The sequence below is a fragment of the Acanthopagrus latus genome, chromosome 12 (genome assembly GCF_904848185.1).
Source record: "Acanthopagrus latus isolate v.2019 chromosome 12, fAcaLat1.1, whole genome shotgun sequence".
NCBI lineage: Eukaryota > Metazoa > Chordata > Actinopteri > Spariformes > Sparidae > Acanthopagrus > Acanthopagrus latus.
Genome location: NC_051050.1, coordinates 3,712,187 through 3,735,588, shown reverse-complemented (window position 1 = coordinate 3,735,588; position 23,402 = coordinate 3,712,187). Strand labels below are relative to the sequence as shown.

Genomic DNA, 23,402 nt, shown 5'->3' with positions numbered 1-23,402 from the left:
TTATTTTGGTAGCTCGTCTGTTTTAAACGTGGCTGCCTGGTCACAGACCTTATCACATTACCGCTAAACGATGACGCAAAATGAGCGCCATAAGACAAACTTTACAGGGACACTTAAATGGCAACATGCTGACTCTCTCCGAGATCTCTACCGACACAGTATTTAAAACAGTTTGATATATGGAGACCCGACAACATCACTGGGCTTGTATACTGTATTTCAGTACATTTCCAGATGTGGCTGCTTGTGAAGTCACAGACACAAAGCTTTTACATAGACCACGATGTGGGCGCAGGAGAATGACACATATACATATTCTGTTGATTGAAATATGTGATTGATATAGAACACACAACATTTAACAGACTCACACACAGTAAAGATATTTCCTGAAACATGCTGAGATGTCAAAGTTAAGAGCACTTGAAAGAGCAGAGTAACATTAGTGATGGCGACCGACAGGTGATGTGTACCATATGTAGCATTAAAAGACGTGAGAGACAAGTGGAGAGGAATGTACAGTGAGGTCAGAGGCTGGATCAACATCCAAGTGAGCATACAGCTGCAGACAGCGAGGGCAGGACAGGTTGAGTGACACATAGAAGAACAACGAGCACTGAGAGCAAAAAGCAACAATGTTTAAAACACTATGTCTTAGTTAACTTAGATAAATGTTGGACAGGTGTTACTTTGGTTGACAACACAGGAGTATTGCTTAAGAGATTTCCAGAAAAAGGCACACATCAGTTGAGAAGATAATAAGGCAGAGAGTCAGTCTTCAACAAGTGAGTGGTGTAAAATACATATTTAAAAAAAAACAAAGAAAGAATTTAAAAGAAGAAATTACAACATGCCTGGATGCCAGTGACGACCAATAACGCATAAAAAAACCCCCAGGTCTGCTTCAACATGTTTCTGCATATACATAAAGTACTGTTACTGGTTAATACAGGAAAGTGGCTCAGCTCATTGAAAACCTTCTAAAAGCTTTTCTATACATGGTACAGTTAACTCATGCAGATATAAAGTACATTGCAGTGGGCGAGCGGGGGGCTCTAGCTATGGTAGAGGCGTATCCGCTGGGATATGTTGCTACGACACAGAGGGCAGTTCTGCAGAGCGTCGCTGCAGACCTGACAACAGCAAACGTGACCGCAGGGCAGGAAGATGACCTGAGCCTGCAGACACACAGAGACAAGGCACAGTCAGTCCTCTGGATGAGTGTGAGTGTATGTGTGCAAAGGTTTTATATTTGCTCTTTCTGGAGTTGCTGAAGAATGATCATCTGCATGTAAAGAGTTCTTATCTTTTTTTTTTTAGCAAAAAGCAGCAAGACATAAGTGTGAGGAAAGTATCTAACAGTGTGTTAGTTTGTCCTGACACAGGGGGTTCTAAAGTCTGACACTCTGGCCACCCCCTCACACAAAATCAAGACAAATGGGATTTGGGGGATATAAACAATAAGTATGCCAAATGTTGCCAATAAGTCAGTGTCTGTTTCCTATTCTTCATCTTTTCTTTGTAGATAAATAAAATGATGATGAAGTGTTAAATCTACAATCATTTCAAAATGGTTACAAAAGCTTCATATTACCACTATCCGTAAAGAGTGAAGCATTGCATCATGGGTTTATTGGCAGAAAAGTGGTGTGCATGACATGAACGCATTTTGTTCCATTGTTGAGTTCTGAGTGAACAAAATTGTATGCACACTCAGAATTTAGACCCTCATATAAAAAGGTGGACAGTGAATATAGAGTGCTTTCTGACAGATCTGGTCAGTCAGCTGTGGGCTGTAACTAGACTCCCTTTTTCTATCGTCAGCATTGACCTTTAGGGAAACTGGCACCATTTAACATGCTGAATTAACTATCAGCACTTCCTGTTTGTAGTGCACGAGCGATTGTAGAAACAACTTTCACTGGGTTACCTCGATTGAAAATAAAACAAACCAAAAAAAAAAGAAAATTAATGAAATGAAAAAGATGATTCTCTTGCTAATTTACTCAACAAACAGTAAAGGACACTTGGCTGCTGTGGGCAGAGGAAATGAAATAAATGAATACTTCACTGAAAGACTGCTGCTGTATTCTTTCTGTCTACTTTTAATGTAGCCTTCTTGAAAACTATTATTCCCAATGAACAGGTGAGTTTAGGCTATATTTGTGCTATCAGTTTGTTGCTGCTGCCATCTGTGCAGCTGAGATTTAATTTGTTTTTTACAAACAAAACAGGACCAGGACAAAGCCTTGGATGTAGCTGTGTTATAAATCATTGATGCCATGCTGCTGGTGTAAAGTCCAGGTACCACGTTCATGAAACAACAGGAACAAATGTTGAGTTGATTATTATAACAGAGTGTTTTTCTTACCCCGGTCTCCATGCAGACCACACACTCGGAGGTTCCTGGTCCCTCCACAGGGCTGGGGGCTGACGGGGTGACTGGGGTCCCTGGGGTCCCTGGGGTGGGTGGTGTGCTGGGCATCTGAAAGGCTGAGTTGTTGGGAAGAAATGGAGGGGAAGGTGATGGAGCTGTGGGGACGTCTTCGGCCTCCTCATCCTCCTGGGGAGCCTTACAAGCTCCTGGTAGAGGAGAAAAACAAACAGGTGGGTTTTTCATTGACTTCATTAGTTTGTAAATTGGATTTACACATGTTTGACATCAGAAACTTAAAATTCCAAGATGACAGATTGTTGAGACTTCACACATCACATCGTACTCCATCTGGTAACTTGTTGTGTGGACAGTATTAATGTATAAAATAAAGAGATATTGGATGTGTGTGTTGTACCTTCAGGAAGGTCCTGAGCCCATTTCAGAAGAGCTTTCTGGATTCCTACTTCATTGATGCCAAGCTGACAAAAGAGAAATGGACAATGCTGATTATTCTGCACATCAGTTACACCTGCATCTTATCAACTTTTAAGCTGATATTGTAAAAATGTTAGCAGTCATTTGGAGTCATTAATGTCCACTTGGAGAATTTCACTCAGATATTCCCTCTCTCTTCAGCTCTGCTTATGGTCTTAACCCCAACAGTCACCCAGAGATGCTAATGGCTGAAACATGAATTGAAACTAAAAATAGAAATTCAGTCTGACTTGTAGGCTGGTTAGGCACACTTTCATGACGGACCTGAGATGGCATGTTTTATGTGCTGGTTACAGTGTGTAGTCAGGTGACAGTGTTATTAATGATGCCGCAGACTGACCTTCTTGAGGTCGGAGGCGTTCATGTGGCGAAGGGCCTCAGTGGTCACTCGGTGATGAGCCAGGATGGGCAGGTAGTGCTGAGCTGACAGTTTGCACAACAGATTGACCAACTCTTTCTCCACGCCGGCTTCCTGCAACCAGATTAGAGGTTTAGGTGCAGCACAGTTTGGTTTCCACATGTTATGCGTGTCCTCCTCTGCTCTTTACTGTACCTGCATGCGCAGTGACAGAGGCTTGGCATCCAACAGTCTCTGGTACTGGATCATCCAGTAGTTCTGCTGGTTGGACTCAGACTTCCGCTCCATCTCCGCCTGGAAAACACACAGTGATTGTTGATCTCACTTAACCACTTGACAACATGGGAGAACAGACTGAACATTTCAGTACACATGACCACTAACTGATACGTGTGGTTGACTGAACAAAAGGCAAATGTCTGCAGCCAATAGCAACAAACAGGATGCTGTCTGACTCTCTCACTCAGGGGGAGGGATCTCTTTTTCTGGGGGAAAGTTCACTGAAGTCTCGGTCGTCGGAGGGGATCACTGTCGCTGTGATTTTTTTTCCAAGGTAGTAACTACTTATAACACAATAGTAGGAGGAGACAAATGCTTGGTCAGTTTAAGTGTTTAGCTGTCAGAATGTGAACACCATCAGATGGACACGCCCTGGCTCTTCCACTCACACAGACGCCAGCTCGCCTCTGCTGGGGCTGATACGACCTCTGGAGGTACATCAGAGCCGCAATGAAACTGTCCCCCCTCTTCACATCTCTAACTTTCGGCGCATGATCCCCACTCTGAAAGGGCAGTGTGAATGGGGGGTGCTGTTTGGTACTGAAAGGAAAAGTTTCCTCACCAGAACCTGTCGCAGCTCCTGCTCTCTCTGGTCTCTCTGCTTGAGCAGCTGCTGCAACAAGTCACTGAGAGCCGTGCGCTGCTCCCCCAGAACCTCCTACACACACACACACACACACACACACACACACACACACACACACACACACACACACACACACGCAGGCGTAGAGACACACACTCATTAGTAAATACTGTTGAAAGACTCAGGCTCTGAAATAATCAATACTATGAGCATGAGTGTATCGACTACCCTTCATTTCCTTCACCCTCAGTATGTACAATGATAAACAGTTGTTGCGATGGAGCAATGACATGAAATGATACTGTAATCATAAACAAAACAAAACAAAAAAAATCTGGTAAATTTGGGAAGGCAAAGAAAGAAGGTGGTGACACCTACCTGCAGGTTCTCAGCATCCAGATTGCGTCTTTTAACCTCCAATTTAGTCAGCTGCTTTAATTCACCCTCTATGAGCTTGATCTGGGGACAGCGGAGGAGCAAACATGAAGCTAGCAGGAGAAGGGACATGCTACTGAACGCAAAAAAACGAAAACACTGATGAAATGACTTTCTGTCTGCGGGCTATACTACCCAGGTGTCCTGGGAACATGACTGGTGAAAAAAAGTCAAAAGCATTTGCTTCAAGAGGATGAGTTAAATGAATTAGTAATGGACTGGCTGCTAGTGAAAAAAAGGAAATGAAAGAAGAAATGTCAATAATGCTCAGAGTCAGCAGCATATAATTTCACCTTCAACTTGAACAAAGGAACTGTATCTCTTGTAACAGCCAGTGAGAAAAACAAACCTCTTACAGCTTTTTCACTCCTGCATTAATTTAGTTTTTGGCCACCTGGAGGCAACATAACAAGCTGCAATCATGACACTGGCTATATATACATTTTAAGCTGATATGGCATACAGACACAGAGCAGCACCGGCATTTAAATCCAGTCTTTACAATCTTGAAACTATGAAATTAAACAAGCTTTGACGTACTGTAAAGCTCCCACACATTCTTTAACATCAAATTCAAGGACCTTTTTCTGGACTTTCCAGGCCTAATTCAATTAGATTTGACACACAGAGCCGGGTTATTTACAGCGGGTTATAACTCAGCAGGTATTCAAACAACATGCTCAAAAGCAGTGTAGTGTTGACATCAGTGAGCTACAACAACTGGCGTCAGCTTTCAGTGTCACTGGTTTCTGTCACAATTTAAAAAGTAAAGAGCGTAAAGAGCGACACAGAATGTTAACTTGAGGAATGAAATGCAGAATCTATTCCTGTTATGAGAGATAAGAGATGAGTGTGCTTCCTCACCGACTGAACAGAAACATGAATCCAAATATAGCTGATCATGTTATGGTGGGCTCCATTCTATCAGTACCATAAAAAACAGACCCCACTGACAGGTTTTGACCCTAACCCCACCCATCTCCACCCTCCCACACAGACCTGGTTGCGGATGTAGCCGTGCACAGAATCTTTCTGCAGCTGCAGAGCCTGGAAAGCTGCTTTCTGCATCTCCTCCTGCAGGGAACAATCAGAAGGGAACAATCACAATTCACTATGTCTCAGCAAGCTGGAATGATCCTGGTGTTATCTACAGCAGGCACTCGGTCACCACATACCTCCTGTAAGATTTGGGCGATGGCTTTAGATTTGTCCAACACCTGGAGGGACAGCATCTTATCAAACTTCTTGTCCAGAGTCTCCAAACTGTTATAAGACAAGGGAAGAGAAAACACACTGGTTTGTTACTTTAGCATCCATCTGATCTGGGCTGGTGTCTGTGTGTGTAATTGTGTGTGCATGTTTGACCTTCGGCAGGCCTCAGACACCAGGCTCTGTCGGCGAACATCACTGGCCTCCTGCAGGAGGCTCATAGCAAAGCTGTCTGACAGCATCTTCTGCATGGCCGCTACAACACACAAAGAGGAAAAGAACATCTGTCGTGAGGCAGACTATACAATGTCTTGGATTCTGTTTAATCATTATGCCGTAATAAGTCGTAATGGGCTCATTACATCTCATTGTGTTAATCTCATTGTGAGAGATGTCAAAGTATTGTTTTGTATGTATCGTTTCACGACAAAGCCTAAAATACCACAGTATTATTTTGAGGCCATGTTGCCAAGCCATAATTAAAACCTGTAAGGTTTATCAATTTGGGAGAATGAATGAGCCCAGTTACTATTATGCCCCTGTGCTTATGAGATATCTCGTGTGCAATGTTTATTATTAAGTCCTGAGGGTGGTGCCAGAAGAGAAGGGGTCTATCCTCTGGGGATTTTGAATGTACACTGAAAACTGCTAAATGTAAATGAATGGAAAAATTTTAATTAGCGCTTAAAATGACAGCAGGTCGCCGTCAGAATTAGGTACATTTTTGAGTCTTTAAAGGGAAGTACATCAGCCAAGCTGCTTACTTGCCACTTCCCTCTTCCTCAGTGAGTTGGCTTCTTCCTGTGTGATGGCAGCCAGATGTTCCATACGGATCCTGGGGAGGACATCAACAACACGTTTACATTAAAGCTCTCCTGACTTCTAACTGTCAGCAGGGGGAAAGAGAGTGAAACCTGCCAGCTTCACAGCTCACCCAACTACGAAAACATTGTCTGTTTTTAAACTCTGTCAATCAGTAACATTCATTGGACAATTTCACCAACAACAGTTGCGTTTAAAAAGGAAGAAGTATCTCCAGAAGGAGACTATGGGACGGACATGATGATGTTACATCAGTAGGGTGGTTGGGTTAACCACCAATCAAGACACTGCTACACCGCTGACTGTGAACCAATCACATTACAGCCAGCCTGACTTTTACAGAATTAACTTTCTAACAGCTAATCAAGTCATTCAATATTTTTTTTCCATGTATGTTTCCACTCCAGTATGCTGCCGTTCCAGAAGGCCTCCTGTGTCGTGTAATTCTGCACTTTGTGTATCTTACTTGGAAAGTGCTCTATAAATAAGCTGGGCCTGGTTAAGTGGAAAACAATTGGATGAGTGCTACTGTGTGTTGGAGTGACTCATATACTCTGGCTGTAATAGATCTGGATGTTATGGATCAGTAGTCTGTCCACTCACCGATCTTCTTCCATGGCTTGAAGAAACTCTGCACTTTTCTTCTGCCTAGAGAGAGTGAAATAATACAACATCTATAATGTGACTGCAACTATTAACCTATTAAATTAATCGCTAACTATTTTGAAAATTAATTTGAGTCTTTCTTTGAAGAAAAAAACCCCTCAAAACTCTGTGTTTATATGTTTGCGTGTGCTGGACTAACATTGTTTTTTGAAATAACATTTCATCTTCTCCAGCTGTATTTTCTGGTTTCTTTCCTCTCCTGTGACACTGAACTGGATATCTTTGGCTTATGGACAAAACAAGACATTTGAGGATGTCATCTTTGGCTCTGGAAACACTGGTCAACATTTTTAACCTTATTCTGACATTTTATTGACAGGACATCTGATTGTTTAATGGAGAAAATAATCTCCTGCCTCAGATACACACTTCCTTCAGTTTCTACCTGTTTTCATCCATCAGCATGTTGCTGACGCGACTGCTGATGCCATCTTCAGCCTGTCGGACTTTCTCCAGCACCAGCAGCCTCTCGGCCTCCTGAGCCCTCTGCTGCTGGTTGACCCCCAGCTCCACACGCTCCTGCTCCTACGCATCCGACAGATAAACACACTGATGTAGTGGAAATAAACACAAAACAATCACAACAGCTTTCAAACACACAGAAGAACACTCTCCGATTGGTCCGATTGGTGGTTAACAAACGCTGTCTGTCTTGGCTGGCTCACATTTACCTTCCGCAGTTGGGGTAAATAAAGGTCCTGAACACTGTCTGAGGACATACGTTACCTAGTGAGCATGCTGTGTACCTGTCGGACCGAGTTGAGAATGTTCGCCTTGCGGGACGTGTTCATGAGCATAAGCTGGGTGTGCTCCTTCTGCTTCTCCTCCAGGTGCCGCTCGAAGGCCAGTTTCTGCTGATTCTTCTCTTCCTGAGGAACAGGAATATATACGATATGTGTGTGTGGCATGTGCATGGCAACTTATATGCTACAAACCAATCGACTGTTTATAATCATATGGATGCTGTTATAATGGGTAGTGATTGACATCCTGACCCACCATGCATTGTTCAACGTGACAAAGTTACGTTTTTCACTCTAAATTACTTAATTACATTATCACATCAGTAAATAGGACCCTGTCTGACTCTCACTCAAAGGGAGGAAGGCTGTTTTCTGGGGGAAAGTTAACTGAAGTCTCGGTCAGGAGGGCTGACTGTCATGGTGATTTTTTTCAATACAAGTTATTACAAACAGTGACTACAACAACACAGAAGCGGAAGGTGACAAAGACAGAGTTAAAATGTTTTGCTCTAAATCGTGTCACATAATCACTGCCATTCAACAGACAGAGCAGTAATGTGAGTCGGTAGGACAGACAAGATGACAGACACTTTTCCATGTATGGATGCAGTATTTTGTTCCTCATATAAGATGCTGAAGACACAACCTGCTACCACATTACTGTTGTTTGGTTCTGTAATGTTGCTTTGTGGGTCATTTCTCTTTTATTTGGTGAGTGAAGGATCTGTTTAGTTGTCAGACTGACACACTCCTGATGCCGTTTCGCCTCTGCTGCGGCTCTGATACTACTTGCGGATCAGAGATGGAACTAAACTCTCCCCCCTTTCCGCATCTGTAGCTTTCACACAGATAGCAAGGTGGCGTATCGGCACATGATTCCCGCATTGAAAGGGCAGAGTGAATGACATTAGTGACTGTGTCACAGGAGTCTCGTACCTTTCTCTTCTCGTAGTCACTGAACTTGCTCTGCAACAGAGAGTGACAAAAGACTAAATGACACATCCAGTTAATTCAGTATAAACAGCAAATAATAAGGTCCAAGTAAAGAGCACTACATTCTACTTCTGAGTGTTATTGTCACATATTGTACCTGCCAGGCAACCTCCAAGCTGTCCAGACAGTCAGTCGGTTTGCCACAGTCAGTCTCCAGCACAGGCAGGAGATACTGGGATGGGGGGCAGTACTCCTCTCCCAGCTCTGAAAACAGCACAGTCAAATACAGTTACACGACAATATTAAGACTTACACTTCACTATCCCAAGGGTACATTTCCTTTTCAGAGCACCATACCCATCACACAGACCGGTTACCTTTTAAACTTTATTTCCCATGGATGGATTACCCCTCTTTCCACAACTCCTTCAGTGTGCTGCACTAACGTGGATTAACGTGGCTCAGGTTTTACACCTGCTGGACATATTGTGAAAGCTGTGAGATGCTGCAGCAGATGCAGCTTTACTTTTAATGCTGCAGGACTCTACTGTCATTAAACTATCATAAGAACTAAAAGAAATACACAAGAGTACCACTCTTTGGATACCACTGCATTGGCTGATGCTACCACTGTGTTGCTTCAATACAACTGAGGCATATGGTTCAATGTTTGCACAGCTGTGACCTATGAAGGCAATATATATGGGAAAGAGCGTGTCATCAGAGCTCAGCCTTGTTGTATAGGATGTAACTACAAATACCCAAACTTTTATCATTGTATTACACATTATTTATTATGATTACTTTAACGTTCATGCATTAATTTGGGATGTCTATTGTCTATTATTATTATTGTTTATATGATGAGTTGCAGTACCGTAACTTAGGAATGAGTGGAGTCACATTACATTCACCAGTTATATTCATAGATTTCTTTTGTTAAATACATTTGACTGATTATTAAGACAGCTGTAGCCTGAAATACATGTATTATTCAGACCTACTGATTAAGAGAGATGAAGGGCTGAAAAATGCTCTAAGGCCTCCTGCATAGATGCACCTTCAGTTAGTTTTTTGAATGTGTTTTCAGTTAAATGACTGAAATAAGGTGTGGTTACCACAGACTTAGAAGATATTCCCATTTTACTATGACATAAAATACATTAAACCCCCCGCAGATTATTATAAAGCTGTTGCGTGTGTTTATATGGGCAGTTGCTAACAAGTGTCTCAATGAGACTACAGAGGTTGTCATGGAGACTCATAAACTTGTGTTTGACTCAAAGATTTTTTTCTGCAATAATCCAAATGCCAATTTAATAATGGAGTAAACCTCACCAGAGCAAAGGAAGCGTTGGATGCTCTCTGTGCCCTCTGTACACACAGACACGGGTGGGTAGGTCATCGTGGCAGCGTCAAGTGTAAAGCTCTGTCACACAGCACAGACACAGAGAAACACACACACACACACACACACACACACACACACAGGTTTGTATACAGCCATATATCAGTGTTTAGCATTCCTGTGTTCAAGTTGGTTTCTCAAGACACACACCTCGAGGGTTCGGATGTAGGCCAGAGTTTTGGGCAGCTGGACGATGTTGTTGTCGCTCACATCGAGAGTGCGAAGGCTGCTCAGTGAACCAATTACTGACGGCAGCTCACTGAGAGAGTTACCTGTACAGGCATACAGTGAAGGGCAAAATCAATTAATCAATGTCATGTGACTTGTACATGTCCTCTCACTCATGGAGTCAACAGGGAGCTGTGAGCATGATACCTTTCAAATTGAGCGTCTGCAGAAGCCGCAGATCCCCGATGGAGTCTGGAAGCGTCTTTAAACGGTTCTTCTCCACATTTAGAATCTAACAGACACACAACACACACATGGATGGTGAGTACCATTAATTTGCTAATTTCCTCTGTATTGTGACTCTTGGTCAGAAGAGTATTACCTGTAGTGACGCCAACTTCCCAATGTCCTCTGGAAGACAGGTGAGCTTGTTGTCATGCAGATCCAAAACCTTTAAAAGGTTGACAGAGTCAGTCAAGCTTTTCTGTCTTAGTGATGCAGCAGGGCTCAGAGAGAGACCGCAAAAACTGCCAAATGAACAAGTGGTTTGTAATGTTTACTGCAATAACAGCCACTTAAATGTTCCATCATTGCTTGTGTCTAGCTTACATCACCTTTAAAGTGACAAGAGAGTTGATGTCACATCCTTTGGGCAGCAATGTCCTCAGCTCATTGTTATGGAGGATAAGGACCTGAGGGAGAGTAACAGAGGACATGTCTGACTGCTGACTGTACAACCAGAGAGACACACACAGACTCGGTGTGTGTGTGTGTGTGACTGTGTGTGTATTAATGTATATGGTAATGTATCACCAGTAATTCTTGTATAATCACTGGTGATACAGTAACACTGAAGAAAATTGAAAGCACACTGACATATGTAATTGACACAAACAAGTATGTTCCTGGAAATGTCTCCATGTTGCACCCTTACCTTCTTCTGTAGCACCCTGCAAATGGAAAAGGCACTTGAGGGAGCCTGTAACAGAACAAACCATGGATTTAGATAAATAATGAATAAGCATAGTGCCAAAGGAAAGGTAAAGGTAAAGCAGTGGACATATTCTAAATATAGCGAACACTCAAACTAATATTTATTTCTTCGGTAGGTGAAATACGTTTTGCTGCTGACCCCATACACCACACGCAGCAGTACAATGCTTAAACCTAACTCAGTACCACTGTTACAAACTGTGGGCCAGTTACTGTAGGAACTACCCTGACTATGTGCCCCACACAACCCCATTTAATAAACACCAAACAAACCCTTAAACAGTGCCTTTGGTTCAACTCAACTTGTTCTACAACATGAACCCATTTATTCAGGGGCGTTTGCTGAGAGCAATGCTCTTTTTCAGGTACACCCTGATCACATTTACACAGATACACATTCACACCGTCAAATGTTTGACAAGGAACATTCAGTATAATAATAATATAATAACTGTTGACATACTCACCTCTGAGAGCTCACAGGCTGAGATGTCCAGGATGTCATCAGCACCTGCCTCCTTAGACTGAAGAGCAAGGAATAGTTATTGGGTCTTTTTTAAACAGATATTCCATCTTTAGGCGAGGAAACATAATGTTACGTTCACAAACTTCCACACCAGAAATGAGACAGGTTTTTGATGAATAACCTGCCTCATAAATGAGGGCAGTCATTATAAGTTGTTGACGTGGCCCTCAGCACCAGCACCAGGGTGTTCTAAAGCTGTGCAGTCAGCTGGTTAACACAGTGACATCAACATGCTATTCTTACCCGGCATAGTTGATATTCCAGTCTCTTCTGGGAGTCCTCGCTGAGCTTCTTCTTTCTGAAGAACAGAGGCATCCTGAGTCCGGCCTGTCTCCCTCTCTGTCTGTCTGTCTGTCTGTCTGTCTGCTGGGTTTCCCTCCTGTTCCTCCACTACAACAAGAGCTGCTCCAGAGTATTGATGGGCCGGTTGGAAAACACTCAGGACACCACCTGCGCACTAAAAAATTAAGAACAGGGCGATATCATGGACTAATCATATGAAGTGATGTCACTTGAAGTCACTCTGCACTGAAACTTTTGAACTTCCATAACATGCAATAACTATAATCAATCAAAAGTGGAAATTATGTAGAGGGCAAAGTTTAATGAATTATTTGGCAACTTTGGGGCAGCACAAATAGCTAAAAACACACAATACCAACTTCAAATTTTGACAGTGGAAAAGTGTTAACCTCCAGTTGCCTATTTACATGATCAGCAAGGTGGGTGACTTTAGTATTTAGTTGAAATCATGTATGTTTCCAGATGCTGATGTCCACGAAAGTCCAATATTCACTCTCCTGTTGCTCTAGTTTTGGTCTGCATCAAGCCATCAGAAACATGTATGGCTCTTTAGCTGCTAAATGCTCCACTTTGCTCACCAGCTGGTCTCTTACAGGCTGGCCACACTGTCTCCTTGTGTGCTGTGTGGCGGCTGCATTGCTGAGCTGCTGCTGCTCACTCTTGTGTCCATGTGTCCACACAGGCAGCATAATCTATAGGTCATCTCCATATCCATTTATGATGAGAACCACACTTGTTGGGGTAAAAACAGGCGCCACGAATCTCTTTTGCAGCCGTGCTTGATATGCGCATGAGCAGCGCAGCACGTGTAGCCAGTGTGTCTGCTCGAACCTGTTCATATGGCATAGAAATTAAAAGCAAGACACCACTCCACACACTGATCACAAAGCTAGTATGGCCAGCCTGTTAGAGAGGAAACTATATGCCCTAACCACCCTCTTTAAGCTGATTATGCTGATCTGAAAATGTGTAAAAATTCATTGAAAAATGAAAAAATATCTTGGTGGAGTACCCCCAAACCATCTAACAACACATCAAATACATCCACCCACATAAGTCTTTCTCAAACCAGGGGAAAACACTGCATATTTTACATTAAAAAAAGCCTTAACACCTGGAAACAAGAGAGCAAAGGGTTTCATGCAGTAAATAAAATATAGTCTAGTTAATGAATGGTCAACTAAACCAAACTGATCACGAGACAAGATGTCACCACCATGTATCTGCACAGTTTTCTGATTCTTCTTCTCAACTCTCAACCTGTTCTAATTTTAAAACAACAAAAACAAACACTAGAGTGGCAAAAAATATTCGTAACTACAGATAGTCCAGCTTTGTTGAGCTCGCTACGCAAGACAGAAAATATGAATCAAGACTGCCTGCAGTTGTCACGTGATAAAATCCCAGCAGCATGTTTCCATTTCATTCTGATGTACAGGGAGAGGAGGAGTTAGCTTCATCTGTACACAGCAACAAACCTCCTAGACTGTGTGGTGAGATAATCTACTTGACAGTTTTACTACTGTTACAGCTAATACGCCTCAGACAGCAAGTGCAGCAAGACAAACTGTTAGTGCTGGACTGCGGTGTAGCAACAAATCCTAAAGATGAAACATACAAAGTTGTGGTGCCTTGAGGTCTGGCCTTGTGAGACTGCTAAGTGGTTTGCTGATGCAGAACTGGCTGCTCGCATTGGCCGCCGGAAAACATGTTTCAGAAAGAGCTGGCTCTGTGTATTATCTTGATGTTGACAAGCAGAAAATAGACATCCATTAAATCCCCCACCCAATGTGTGTGTGTCTAATGTGTGGAGATGTAAGAGAATCAAAATGTGTCATCCGCCTTGATTGACAGCAGTCAGCCTCGCACTGTCATGAGCCATGTGTTTGATGAAAATTATGACTAGTAACAACTGGATTGAAGATATCTGAGATGGGAATTTTTCCTAGCAAGAATTCTGTTGCAGATATCCAGAATTTTAATTCTAGATATCCAGAATGTAATTGTGGATATCTGAAATTGAAAGCCCAATACACATGAATGGCAAAAGTAACGTCATTTGTCCTAGGAAGAATGTCATTGTGGATTTCTGAAATGACAACTGTGGATAGGAAGAATGTCATTGTGGATATCTGAAATGTTCTTTTTGACGAAGAAGAACTGAATTACAGATATCTGCAATACATATCCAGTCTAGCTATTAAATGTTAAAACGGCTTGCCATAGTGGCTAAGAAGTAGTTCACCCCTTTCAGTGACATTAGTAACTACTGTGACCCTACTACTGTTACTGTGTAATAAAGTCTCACGAGTGACTAAACTTGAACCAGTCGGTCTGTTGATTGTCCACTGTGGTATGAGACCATTAACGGAGACGCATCTCACAGTCCTGTCTTAATGACAGTAAAGCGGAGTCTTGTTTGTAACACGGGCCTGTGGGTGTAGCAGAGAGGAGGTCTAACTGTAGCTAACGTTACACAGACACACAGCGAAGCTAGCATGCCAAACGGTTATCAACCGCGCACAACGTTCCGCCTTATAACAACCATCACAAAGCTTCCTATGCTAACCCCAGGAGCAACACTACGAGTACTAGCTCGCTGTACGTAGCAGTGGTTTCTAGCGACACCGCGAAAGGGTTACGATGTTGACAATGACAACTTGCCGGGTCGAGCTAACGAAGCTAGCACGTAGGGATTAACTCGAGCAAATTAGGAAGTCAGATGAACGCTGGGTATCATACTCACAGGCTGACAGGCTTCACTCGCGGCTGTCCAATGCCGTGGAGCTGGGAAATACAGAGGGCGACTTCCGATGATGGCTGGGCATTTGACGTTAGGTAGGTTTAGAAATAGGCCAGGTCAGTTATCAACACCAGAACTGAAATCGAGCATATATTCTATTATACTCCTGTACTTCATACAACAAGATATATCCAGCAATAGTCTTGGTTTTCACCGTGTGAGCCCTGAGCAGCTGATTCATCCTCCTCTACGAAGCCTGCTTAATGAAATCATAACAATCTCTGACTTCTTCCTTTAGTCGGAAGCAGAGTGCGACCTGACTGCAACCGATGCATACCGCCCCCTGCAGGATGGAGTGTGCAGTGTCATGTCCTCCAGGCTGCAGCAGAGGTGAATCAGTCTGGTCACATTGACACATTGTTTGGTGTATAAGTAAACGTAATTCTATACGGCTACCATTCTCCTCTACTATATATGCTTCTTGTCTACGTGAATGTAAATTAGTAGGTGGAAAGCACCATGTGATTTCATAGTGGTTATAATGAATTTATAATTTGTTTTGCATTCACTACAAGTACCTGCAGTTACACCCAGAGAGCCAACTGAAGGGACCTTACATGTAGGGTGCACATGAACGTTGTTAAAGGATGAGTTCACCCAAAAATGAAAATTGAGTCACTATATCCTAATGACCATGTTGATTTTGTTTGTTTGTTTGTTTGTTTGTTTGTTTTTTTTATTTGTTTGTCTTCTGTTTAATTTAGCTGGAAAGCATTATGTTAATTTATTGCCAGTGCGTTTGCATTTTTCTAAGTTGGAAAATTATCAAAATGAACAAAACTAAACTAAACTCAACCAACACTCAGTCATTATCTCCTCACAACTGTGCTGATGGACAAAAAAAAAGAAAGAAAGAAAAAAAAGAACAGAGGGTGAAACAGGACGTAAACACAGAAGCCAGGAAACGTTTTGGTTGTTTTTCTTTTACATTTTAAAGTTGTTTACGAGAGGTGAATCTCCAGGCATGTTTTGTAGATTATGAAACTTCACCTCACTCTCCATCATGATGATAAGTAATCACTGAATTTTCAGTTTTTGGTGAATTTATCCTTCATAATTCCAAGCAGAATACTGTAAAATAAACCTACAAAAACTCACAAAAATGGACTGAACTTTGGGGGGGTTTCATCAGCATATAACTACTTATTATTATTCAGAGAGTCTCAATGCACTCATGTTTCAATTTGTTCATAGACTGAAAAATAAGATTTTCTCGTTTGAACATGGCACAAAACTTTTGGTGTATTGACTTCCTGGTTCATTGTTGCTTCCTGGACAAAAATACTTGTTTGGTAAGGAGAACCCTATATAAGGCATCAAGGTGAATGTGACGTACATGTTCTATTCCACTTGCTTGATTTTGTTTGACATTCATCCTTGCAATTTATTGGTTTTTCCACCAGAGGTCACACTCCACATATTTTTGTTTAAAGACAAAGTGTCAGACAAGATAAGGTAAGATAGGCCTTGATGCTTTAGTTGGGGCTGGGTGCACTCGAATGATAACTTTGTCATTCTCTCAGCTGCAATAAATCACATGTTTAATTTATACACATTGACTCATGACACAGAAACAATTTACATTAAATGAGTGTTTTATGCATTTGAGTGTATAACAGCAGTGTAAAGACAGAAATATATAGACAAACTCACTAAAACAGGTGATAATAAGCATATGAAAATGGTAACAGAGTAAAAAACATTTTGGTTCCATAACATCTTCTCATATATGTCTGCACTGGTTAATAAGACTATGGACACAACCAGATAATCCCTCAGCAACACAATCCCATGCACTCAAACTCTGCCGTGCTTATTACAGACCTCTGCAGGTGTGACGTGTGACTGGGGTTCAGGCTCTAGGCTTTGTTAGACCGCAAAAGGGAACCTGGAGGGGGGGGGCAGACCACAAAAAAAGAAAAGAACATAATTAAAGGTGTTGAGAGGCAACTGATGCTGTGGTTAGAGCAGTGCTCCCCTGAGCCCTGTTTGGTTACCAAAAGTCTCACAGCACTGCAACTCAAAGCCACAACTGCATCCCCAGAATATCTGCATTTGCAGGCCTATCCATCTTAACTCTATTGTTGACTAGTGACAGTGCTGCACTGAGTTTTGTATTTACCGTGATATATATCTGTTAATGTGGTGAGAACTGGTGGGAAGTGCTTTTTTCAAGTACTGCACCCAAGTACAATACATGTACTTTACTTGAATGTGTCCATGTAATGCTACTTCTGCTTCACTACGTTTGAGATGTAAATGGCCACTGCATTTGTGTAACAGTCACCAGCTTTGGTAAGAAAATAATGGACTTAAATACACAACACAGCCACACAGGTGTTTTCACTTATGACGCTGATTAGACTCACTCAGAATATCTCTATTGAATGTATTTAAAACACTGGGCTGACTGGCTGGGAGCATTTGATATTTTGCAGGACAGAAACAAATAAGATGTATTTGTGACGAAACACTTTAACAACTTGTATTTGTGTACTTGAAATACTTAAAATACATGATTTAATATGTCTTATTCCTTAATAGGACATTTTATTTACTTCCAGGTTTAAATGTAATAAGCAACAATTTGTCTCATCACAGTCCATTAGATGGTTCTATTTGGTTATGTGTCATATTCTGTCGTAGTGCTACTGTTTTGTGTCTTTTGCATCAGCTCGCTGTTAAAGCTGACGATTTTAGGTATTTAGTTACTGCACTTACAGTACATGTATCCCTCTTGAAAAGGGCGTTGCTAAATGTCTTCTTGTTACTGTCATGTCCAAAAAAGAATGATACATTTTTATTTATTCATTTCTTATGTGATATAGTCATTATCTTTTTGGATCTTGGGGGCTCCAGATGTTTAATACAAAGGAGACATTCTGCATGATGTGTATTTTACATTTAAATGTTGATGTGTCAGAGGTGGCCGAGTTGGTTGTATGAACCTGCTCCTGCACTGAACAGCAGAATGACACATCAAATAAAAAGTTTAATACACATGTGAAATCGTATTTTTATACTTTTATACCAAACATGAGGTGAAATATTGCAGTTGTGGATATGATGAGGTCTAGTATAATTACATTCAATAATTAAAATCGTCTATGTGGACACACACCAATCAGAGGTGAAAACATTAAACAAATCATCCATAATCCATACAGAAATGTAGGATCAGTTTACACTTGGAGCCACTGTTTTGATGACTGGCAGTTTGACTTAAAATAATAAATGACTTGGGGCTCGACTTGGAAGTTAAGGACTTGAGACTAGACCCAACTTGAAACATGATGACTCGAACGACTTGTCTGTGTTCGTTTAACGTTTTCAATTCATTGTCATACTTTTTGAACAGGTTAGAGAAATAGACAAAAACAAATGAAACTCTGGACTTTCTTGAGACTTGGACCAAATAATTGGGTGTTACGTGTGCTTCTTGCTGAGCTGAGCCGAATACAGTCTGCCATCAGGGAGAGCTAACATCCCATGTCCCATGTAGACAGGCGGCGGGAGCCACGCCCCCCCGGCACGTCACCAGAGGAGTGCCTTATAAACGTGTTAAACCAGAGCAACCGGCTCACCTCCTCTCAGGGACAGGGAGAGGGACCGGGACAAGGACAAGGACAAGGACACTGAAGGGAACCGGCCGGCAGTTACTGAGCTGTTGTTGTCTGTCTTCGGCCAGAAAGCTTCGTGTCGCGAGTGGGACCAGAGCAGGGGAGTTTTGCTGACAGTCCCCGGGCAGTGAGCACAGGAGACTACCGGAGAGTACAGCAGCTGAAAAAGTTTCCATCCGTCTCGTTCCCGCTCGAGCGGAGGCTGCTGCTAAATCACCTCGTCAGCCCGCCCGCCTCCAGCTGCAGCCAGGTGAGCAGTGGACCCTTCTGTCCGACATGTTAGTGTAGCTTCACTCTCCTTCTGCAGCACTGGAAAACCACACATGTTCACGTCCTCCCATTATCGCCTCCACGGAAACTGACGGCCGTATGTTTTTTTGTAGTAGTACGACTAATAACTCATGGGTGAGCAGGAACCTGCCGCCAGAAGATCCGTCTGTTCAGGTTAGACACTTTAAGGAGCAGGCTGTAGCTTAAAGGAGCAGTCAGTAGTTTAAATGAGTTTTTCTCTGCTAAACAAACTCTCTTTTTTTCATAACTGAATAAACGGAATACTTATTAAAACTGTAAATATAAAAATGCTGAGAGTCTCTAAAAGTACGTAGTGCCCCTTTAAGGTTTGGATCAATTCTATTGCAGATTTTTGTCTTATTCAAATAACTAACTAATGTGATGGGTAACACTTCATAATAACCATTGTAAGAAATTGTAGATTTAGAGTTAATCCAACTTAAGGTAATAGTTGACTAATAATTGACTATTGAGGGACAGTTAAGCATTTAAGAAGCATTTATTAAGTCATTGTTTGTTTGTAAAGTTGTAACTGATGATGTCTTTACAATGACATGGCTTATAAAGCATTTCATAGTTTGTAAGCAGTGAATTACCATTAAATTAAGGTTAATTAACTATGAATTTACCATTTATTAGTTATGGTTATTATTAAGTCTTACTCTGTAATGATGATGACGAAGACGCTAGAAATAATAATGAAATTAAGGAGGAGTAGTTGTATTAGGAGAAGAAAAATGAAATGATATAAAATTATTTAATTTGCCTCTTTTTTTTCCCTTCTCTCCTCATTTTATCAAACACGTTAATTCACATATGCAGTGAGCCACTGGTTTGTACTGAAAAGAGAGAGAAAGTGAATCTGTCCCAGTATGACCATGACTCTCTGTGCTACTGGAGACTCTGGAGATGTTGCTGCTTTCATACTCACTTGGTCGCTTTCCCCTGATCTGTGTGTGCTGAGGTTATTTGTTACTGATACCTAAGATGCAGAGTGACTGTGACATTGGTGGTGGAGCCATGTTTCATTGATTGTATTTATACAAAAGACGGAAGGAGGTAATAACTCCTGGATAAAATGACTGCCCCAATAAAGTGGTGTCATTTCACATCTAAGATCTATTGGGCTGTAAATTAGGTCGTAAACTGCCGCTAAATCGTTCCCAAATTACAGCCGAAATGTCAGGAAAACAATGTGGACCCGTGTCTGATGGCTGATAGGTCGAACCTTTGAACAAAATCTTTTTTTCCTGCCTCTGTGTCAATGTGAGCACAGCAAGCAATTGGAAAGAAACAAGTGAAAATGAATGCCAAGACTTCAGTTTTTCAGTATAGACCAAAGTTGCAAATCACATTGCCTCAGGGGCTTCACAATCTGTACAGTGAACAACACCCTCTGGCCTCTAGTCTCTCGATTGGAGTGAGAAAAAAAAAAACAACTTTCTACCAGGAAAAAAGGAAGAAAGCTCAGAAGGGTTCACAGAGGAGGATCCCTTACCCAAGACAGACAGAACAGAACAACAAAGTGGCGGAGTTGACAAACTACAATGACAAAATGTCTGAAACATATAGATTATAGATAGGGCTGGGAGAGTAAATGCATATATGTAATGGGATTACAGATACAAAGGGGATTATTAACAGGATTACAATTTTAAATTGAATAACTATATACTCATCTGTAGTGTCTTAGTGATATTCATCTTCTCTCATCTCTATTTGCATATGTTTGGCATTGAGTTTATTCGAAAGTGACAGAATAATAAAGCTACTTTTTGATTTGATTATGTTACTTAATACATTTTTGAACATGCGATTAGTAACTGTCAAACTGAGCAGGCCGAGGCGTCGCTCCGTGGTGCCCGAGCCACACGACCTCCTCACCTCTGTGGCGACCTGCAAGACGATAGGCTCCACAAGCAAAAATACATCAGAATGGGATTTTTGATCCAGATGCATGATTGTATAGCATTAGTGAGCAATGATCTATTCATAAACATTAACTTGTCCGGCCAGTAGTTTACACAATAAATGATCTCACTGCAGTATGTGGGACCACACAATCTTTTTAGCTTGATCAGTAACTTTAATATTTTATTGAAGTTGTGGCCCATTAAATTTCTATTGACTAGTTGAACAATCTGCCCTTTATTTGACTCCTTTCTTATCCTAATGCATGTACAGAACCTCAGTTACCAGTCATCGTCGTGGATCATGAATAACAACCCCTGCAATGCCTAAAGGTGATTATTAGGCGTTAACCAGTGTTAACCAGCGCAGGGTGTGATAGGAGCTTTAATCCATGAGTCTTTCTCGAGGCGTAGGCTTTTTAATGGAAGCAGATAACATATCATTATAACCTTAAACTCTTTATGCTAATAGGATATTCATATTGTCATGGACTTAATGAAGACAAAATTAATCCTGTGTGAGATTTTACAGTGTGTGTGTGGTATCAGCCTGTTGCATTCAGTTTGAGCGAAATGAGTCATTATTGGCTCTGTCAACCTGAAAACTGCATGTAATCCATCAGAGTGTCCAGGCTGCAGTGCAGCTGTGTTTCTCTCCATTAGCTCCTGTTTTTATTGACTCCTTCATCAGAGCGTTTGTCAGAGCAAGAGTAGCTGCTGATTTACTGGCCTTTGTGTTGCGCGAGAGGTTACAATTGTCTGTCAGACTGAACAATGGGCGTTAGAAAAGGTCAACTTGCTTGAGATGTGTATCTCAGGGGAGTGACTAAAAGCTACAGTTAATTCAGCAGCTTTTATAACCACGCTGTACTGAAGTCACATATGTATTTATTGCGTTTCCAGATTAACATGGTATTTATTCATTTATCCAGCTTTTACTTAGTAATCAGTAATTGTTGTAAATTGTTGTAATTGTGTCCTGAATGGGTGAATTCAAATTTAATTTTTGCTGCAGATGTTTATCCGTTATCACTCTCCTTGATAACTAATAATCAGTGTCAGAATAGGCCTTAAAAAACATATTGTTGGACCCCCTACTGTGAAGAATGAAATAAAGAGCACTTGAGAGAGAATCTTGCTCACTCAATCAGTCAAGACAGTGTTTCCCTAGGAGGAAGTTAGGAGGAAGTTTTGGCAGTCGTGCAAAGTGTGCCCAAACCCCTAACCCTAAATGTGATTTGCCAAACAGAGGCAGTTTGTTTTTTAACTCCCACTTTTCTTTCACATTCTCTTCCTCCCTCCCTCCCGCTCTCCCCCCTCTGGATTTCTCGCTCTTTCAGCGGGGGAGAGGAAAATCACATCGTCATACTGTATTTATTGATAATTATCAAAGTCAAACTCTATGCAAACGGACATGGCAGACAGGAACCACACTCTCAGGTGTGTTAATTGACCTAGATATGAAGCATCCATAGTGCAAAATAATGTAACTTCTCCCTTCTCTACTCCTCCTTCTCCTCCTCCTTCTCCTTCACCATCTGCATCTCCTTCTTTTCTCCTTCTCCTTCTTCTTCTCTCCTTTCCTTAGCAGTACCAGTCAAATTTGATCAGCGCTGGTGTACATAGGGGAAACACTGCAGGGCAGCAGGACAACAGGCAGTTTTATTTGCAAATTTCCTAAGTATCTGAATTACAGAAGCCCCAGTTTTTTCTTGTGATGACAAATTTAGATGTTATTGCTTTCATAAAATCCTGAGTTATTTATGTCATCAAATCAATCAGAGGTAAAACCTTGAAACTGCAAGTTCATAAGAAGTTCATAGTGTTTGCTTTAAATGTCCCTGAACCTTTCTTATTGTAGTTTTGATTATTAATGATCTCCTGATGAGTAAGCAGCATTTTAAAGTTGTCATGAAATTATCCCTCAGTGCATTCTGTATTGTGTATGTATGTGTATGTAACAATGTTGGACAAGTTACTTTCAAAATGCAATATATTTTAATGTTACTGTCTTCACAGGGTAATAAATTACTTATTAAACTATTTTTTAATTACTTTCAACAAAATGCCCTAATAACCTATAGCCTAGATATTTTTGAATGAAGGAAAGGCCTTGGACAAAGGGATAAGCAGGCAGACAAAGGATTATTGTCTGATATATTATTAGATAGGATTGAATATTTTTAATTGCAGGCTTAGTCATGTGAAACATGATATAGCTATACCTTAAATGATGTAACCTCTAATGACATGATAAGACAAACATCCCTTTTTCTATGGCTTCTTATTGTAGTCACAGAACAAGGAATGCATGGACATGTGTGATTCAGGGATGTAAATTAAAGTGCGCTCAGAGGATCAGGCTTCATCACCTACGAACTACAGCTCATTTCAGTCACACAGAGACTGAACCAAGAATTTATTGGCTCAACTATATTAAACACAAACAGATCCGATATTGATATGGTCATGTTCGT

General features: G+C 41.3%; 2 protein-coding genes across 5 annotated transcripts in view; one reads left to right on the top strand and one right to left on the bottom strand.

The window, feature by feature from the left end:
• Positions 1-198: 198 nt before the first annotated feature.
• On the bottom strand, positions 199-15,394 carry lrsam1 (leucine rich repeat and sterile alpha motif containing 1). Of its 4 annotated transcripts, none has more exons than XM_037117073.1 (27): positions 15,259-15,394; positions 15,048-15,180; positions 12,242-12,455; positions 11,940-11,996; positions 11,414-11,458; positions 11,094-11,171; positions 10,862-10,930; positions 10,687-10,771; positions 10,462-10,583; positions 10,242-10,332; positions 9,061-9,167; positions 8,907-8,936; positions 7,974-8,096; positions 7,613-7,752; positions 7,367-7,453; positions 7,165-7,209; positions 6,504-6,574; positions 5,896-5,995; positions 5,706-5,793; positions 5,530-5,604; positions 4,474-4,554; positions 4,072-4,167; positions 3,426-3,524; positions 3,213-3,344; positions 2,793-2,856; positions 2,372-2,583; positions 199-1,178 (listed from the first exon to the last, which is right to left on the bottom strand). In XM_037117073.1, the coding sequence occupies exons 3-27, from the start codon at positions 12,311-12,313 to the stop codon at positions 1,056-1,058; spliced, it is 2,292 nt and encodes a 763-aa protein (XP_036972968.1). In that variant the 5' UTR covers positions 12,314-12,455; positions 15,048-15,180; positions 15,259-15,394; the 3' UTR covers positions 199-1,055. The 4 variants fall into 4 exon arrangements, with proteins under 4 accessions (XP_036972968.1, XP_036972969.1, XP_036972967.1 ...); XM_037117074.1 differs by adding an exon at positions 12,880-13,132 and having other exon boundaries at positions 15,048-15,336; XM_037117072.1 differs by having other exon boundaries at positions 15,048-15,336.
• LOC119029891 (LIM domain transcription factor LMO4.1-like) overlaps positions 14,630-23,402 on the top strand; it is a 26,272-nt gene continuing 17,499 nt past the window's right edge. Inside the window, exons 1-3 of the mRNA XM_037117076.1 lie at positions 14,630-15,139; positions 15,343-15,434; positions 18,793-18,974. Coding sequence (XP_036972971.1) covers positions 15,374-15,434; positions 18,793-18,974 — 243 coding nt within the window. The 5' untranslated portion in view covers positions 14,630-15,139; positions 15,343-15,373. The remainder of the gene's footprint in view (positions 15,140-15,342; positions 15,435-18,792; positions 18,975-23,402) is intronic.

What these genes read in the sequence shown, in the direction of transcription:
- lrsam1 (XM_037117073.1), bottom strand. Translation starts at nt 12,313, where the DNA reads ATGCCTCTGTTCTTCAGAAAGAAGAAGCTCAGCGAGGACTCCCAGAAG. An exon ending in GTGACTACGAGAAGAGAAAG is followed by an intron (nt 8,097 to 8,906) that starts GTACGAGACTCC and finishes CCTGTTCCTCAG; the next exon opens with GAAGAGAAGAATCAGCAGAA. An exon ending in TGGATGCTGAGAACCTGCAG is followed by an intron (nt 4,168 to 4,473) that starts GTAGGTGTCACC and finishes GTGTGTGTGTAG; the next exon opens with GAGGTTCTGGGGGAGCAGCG.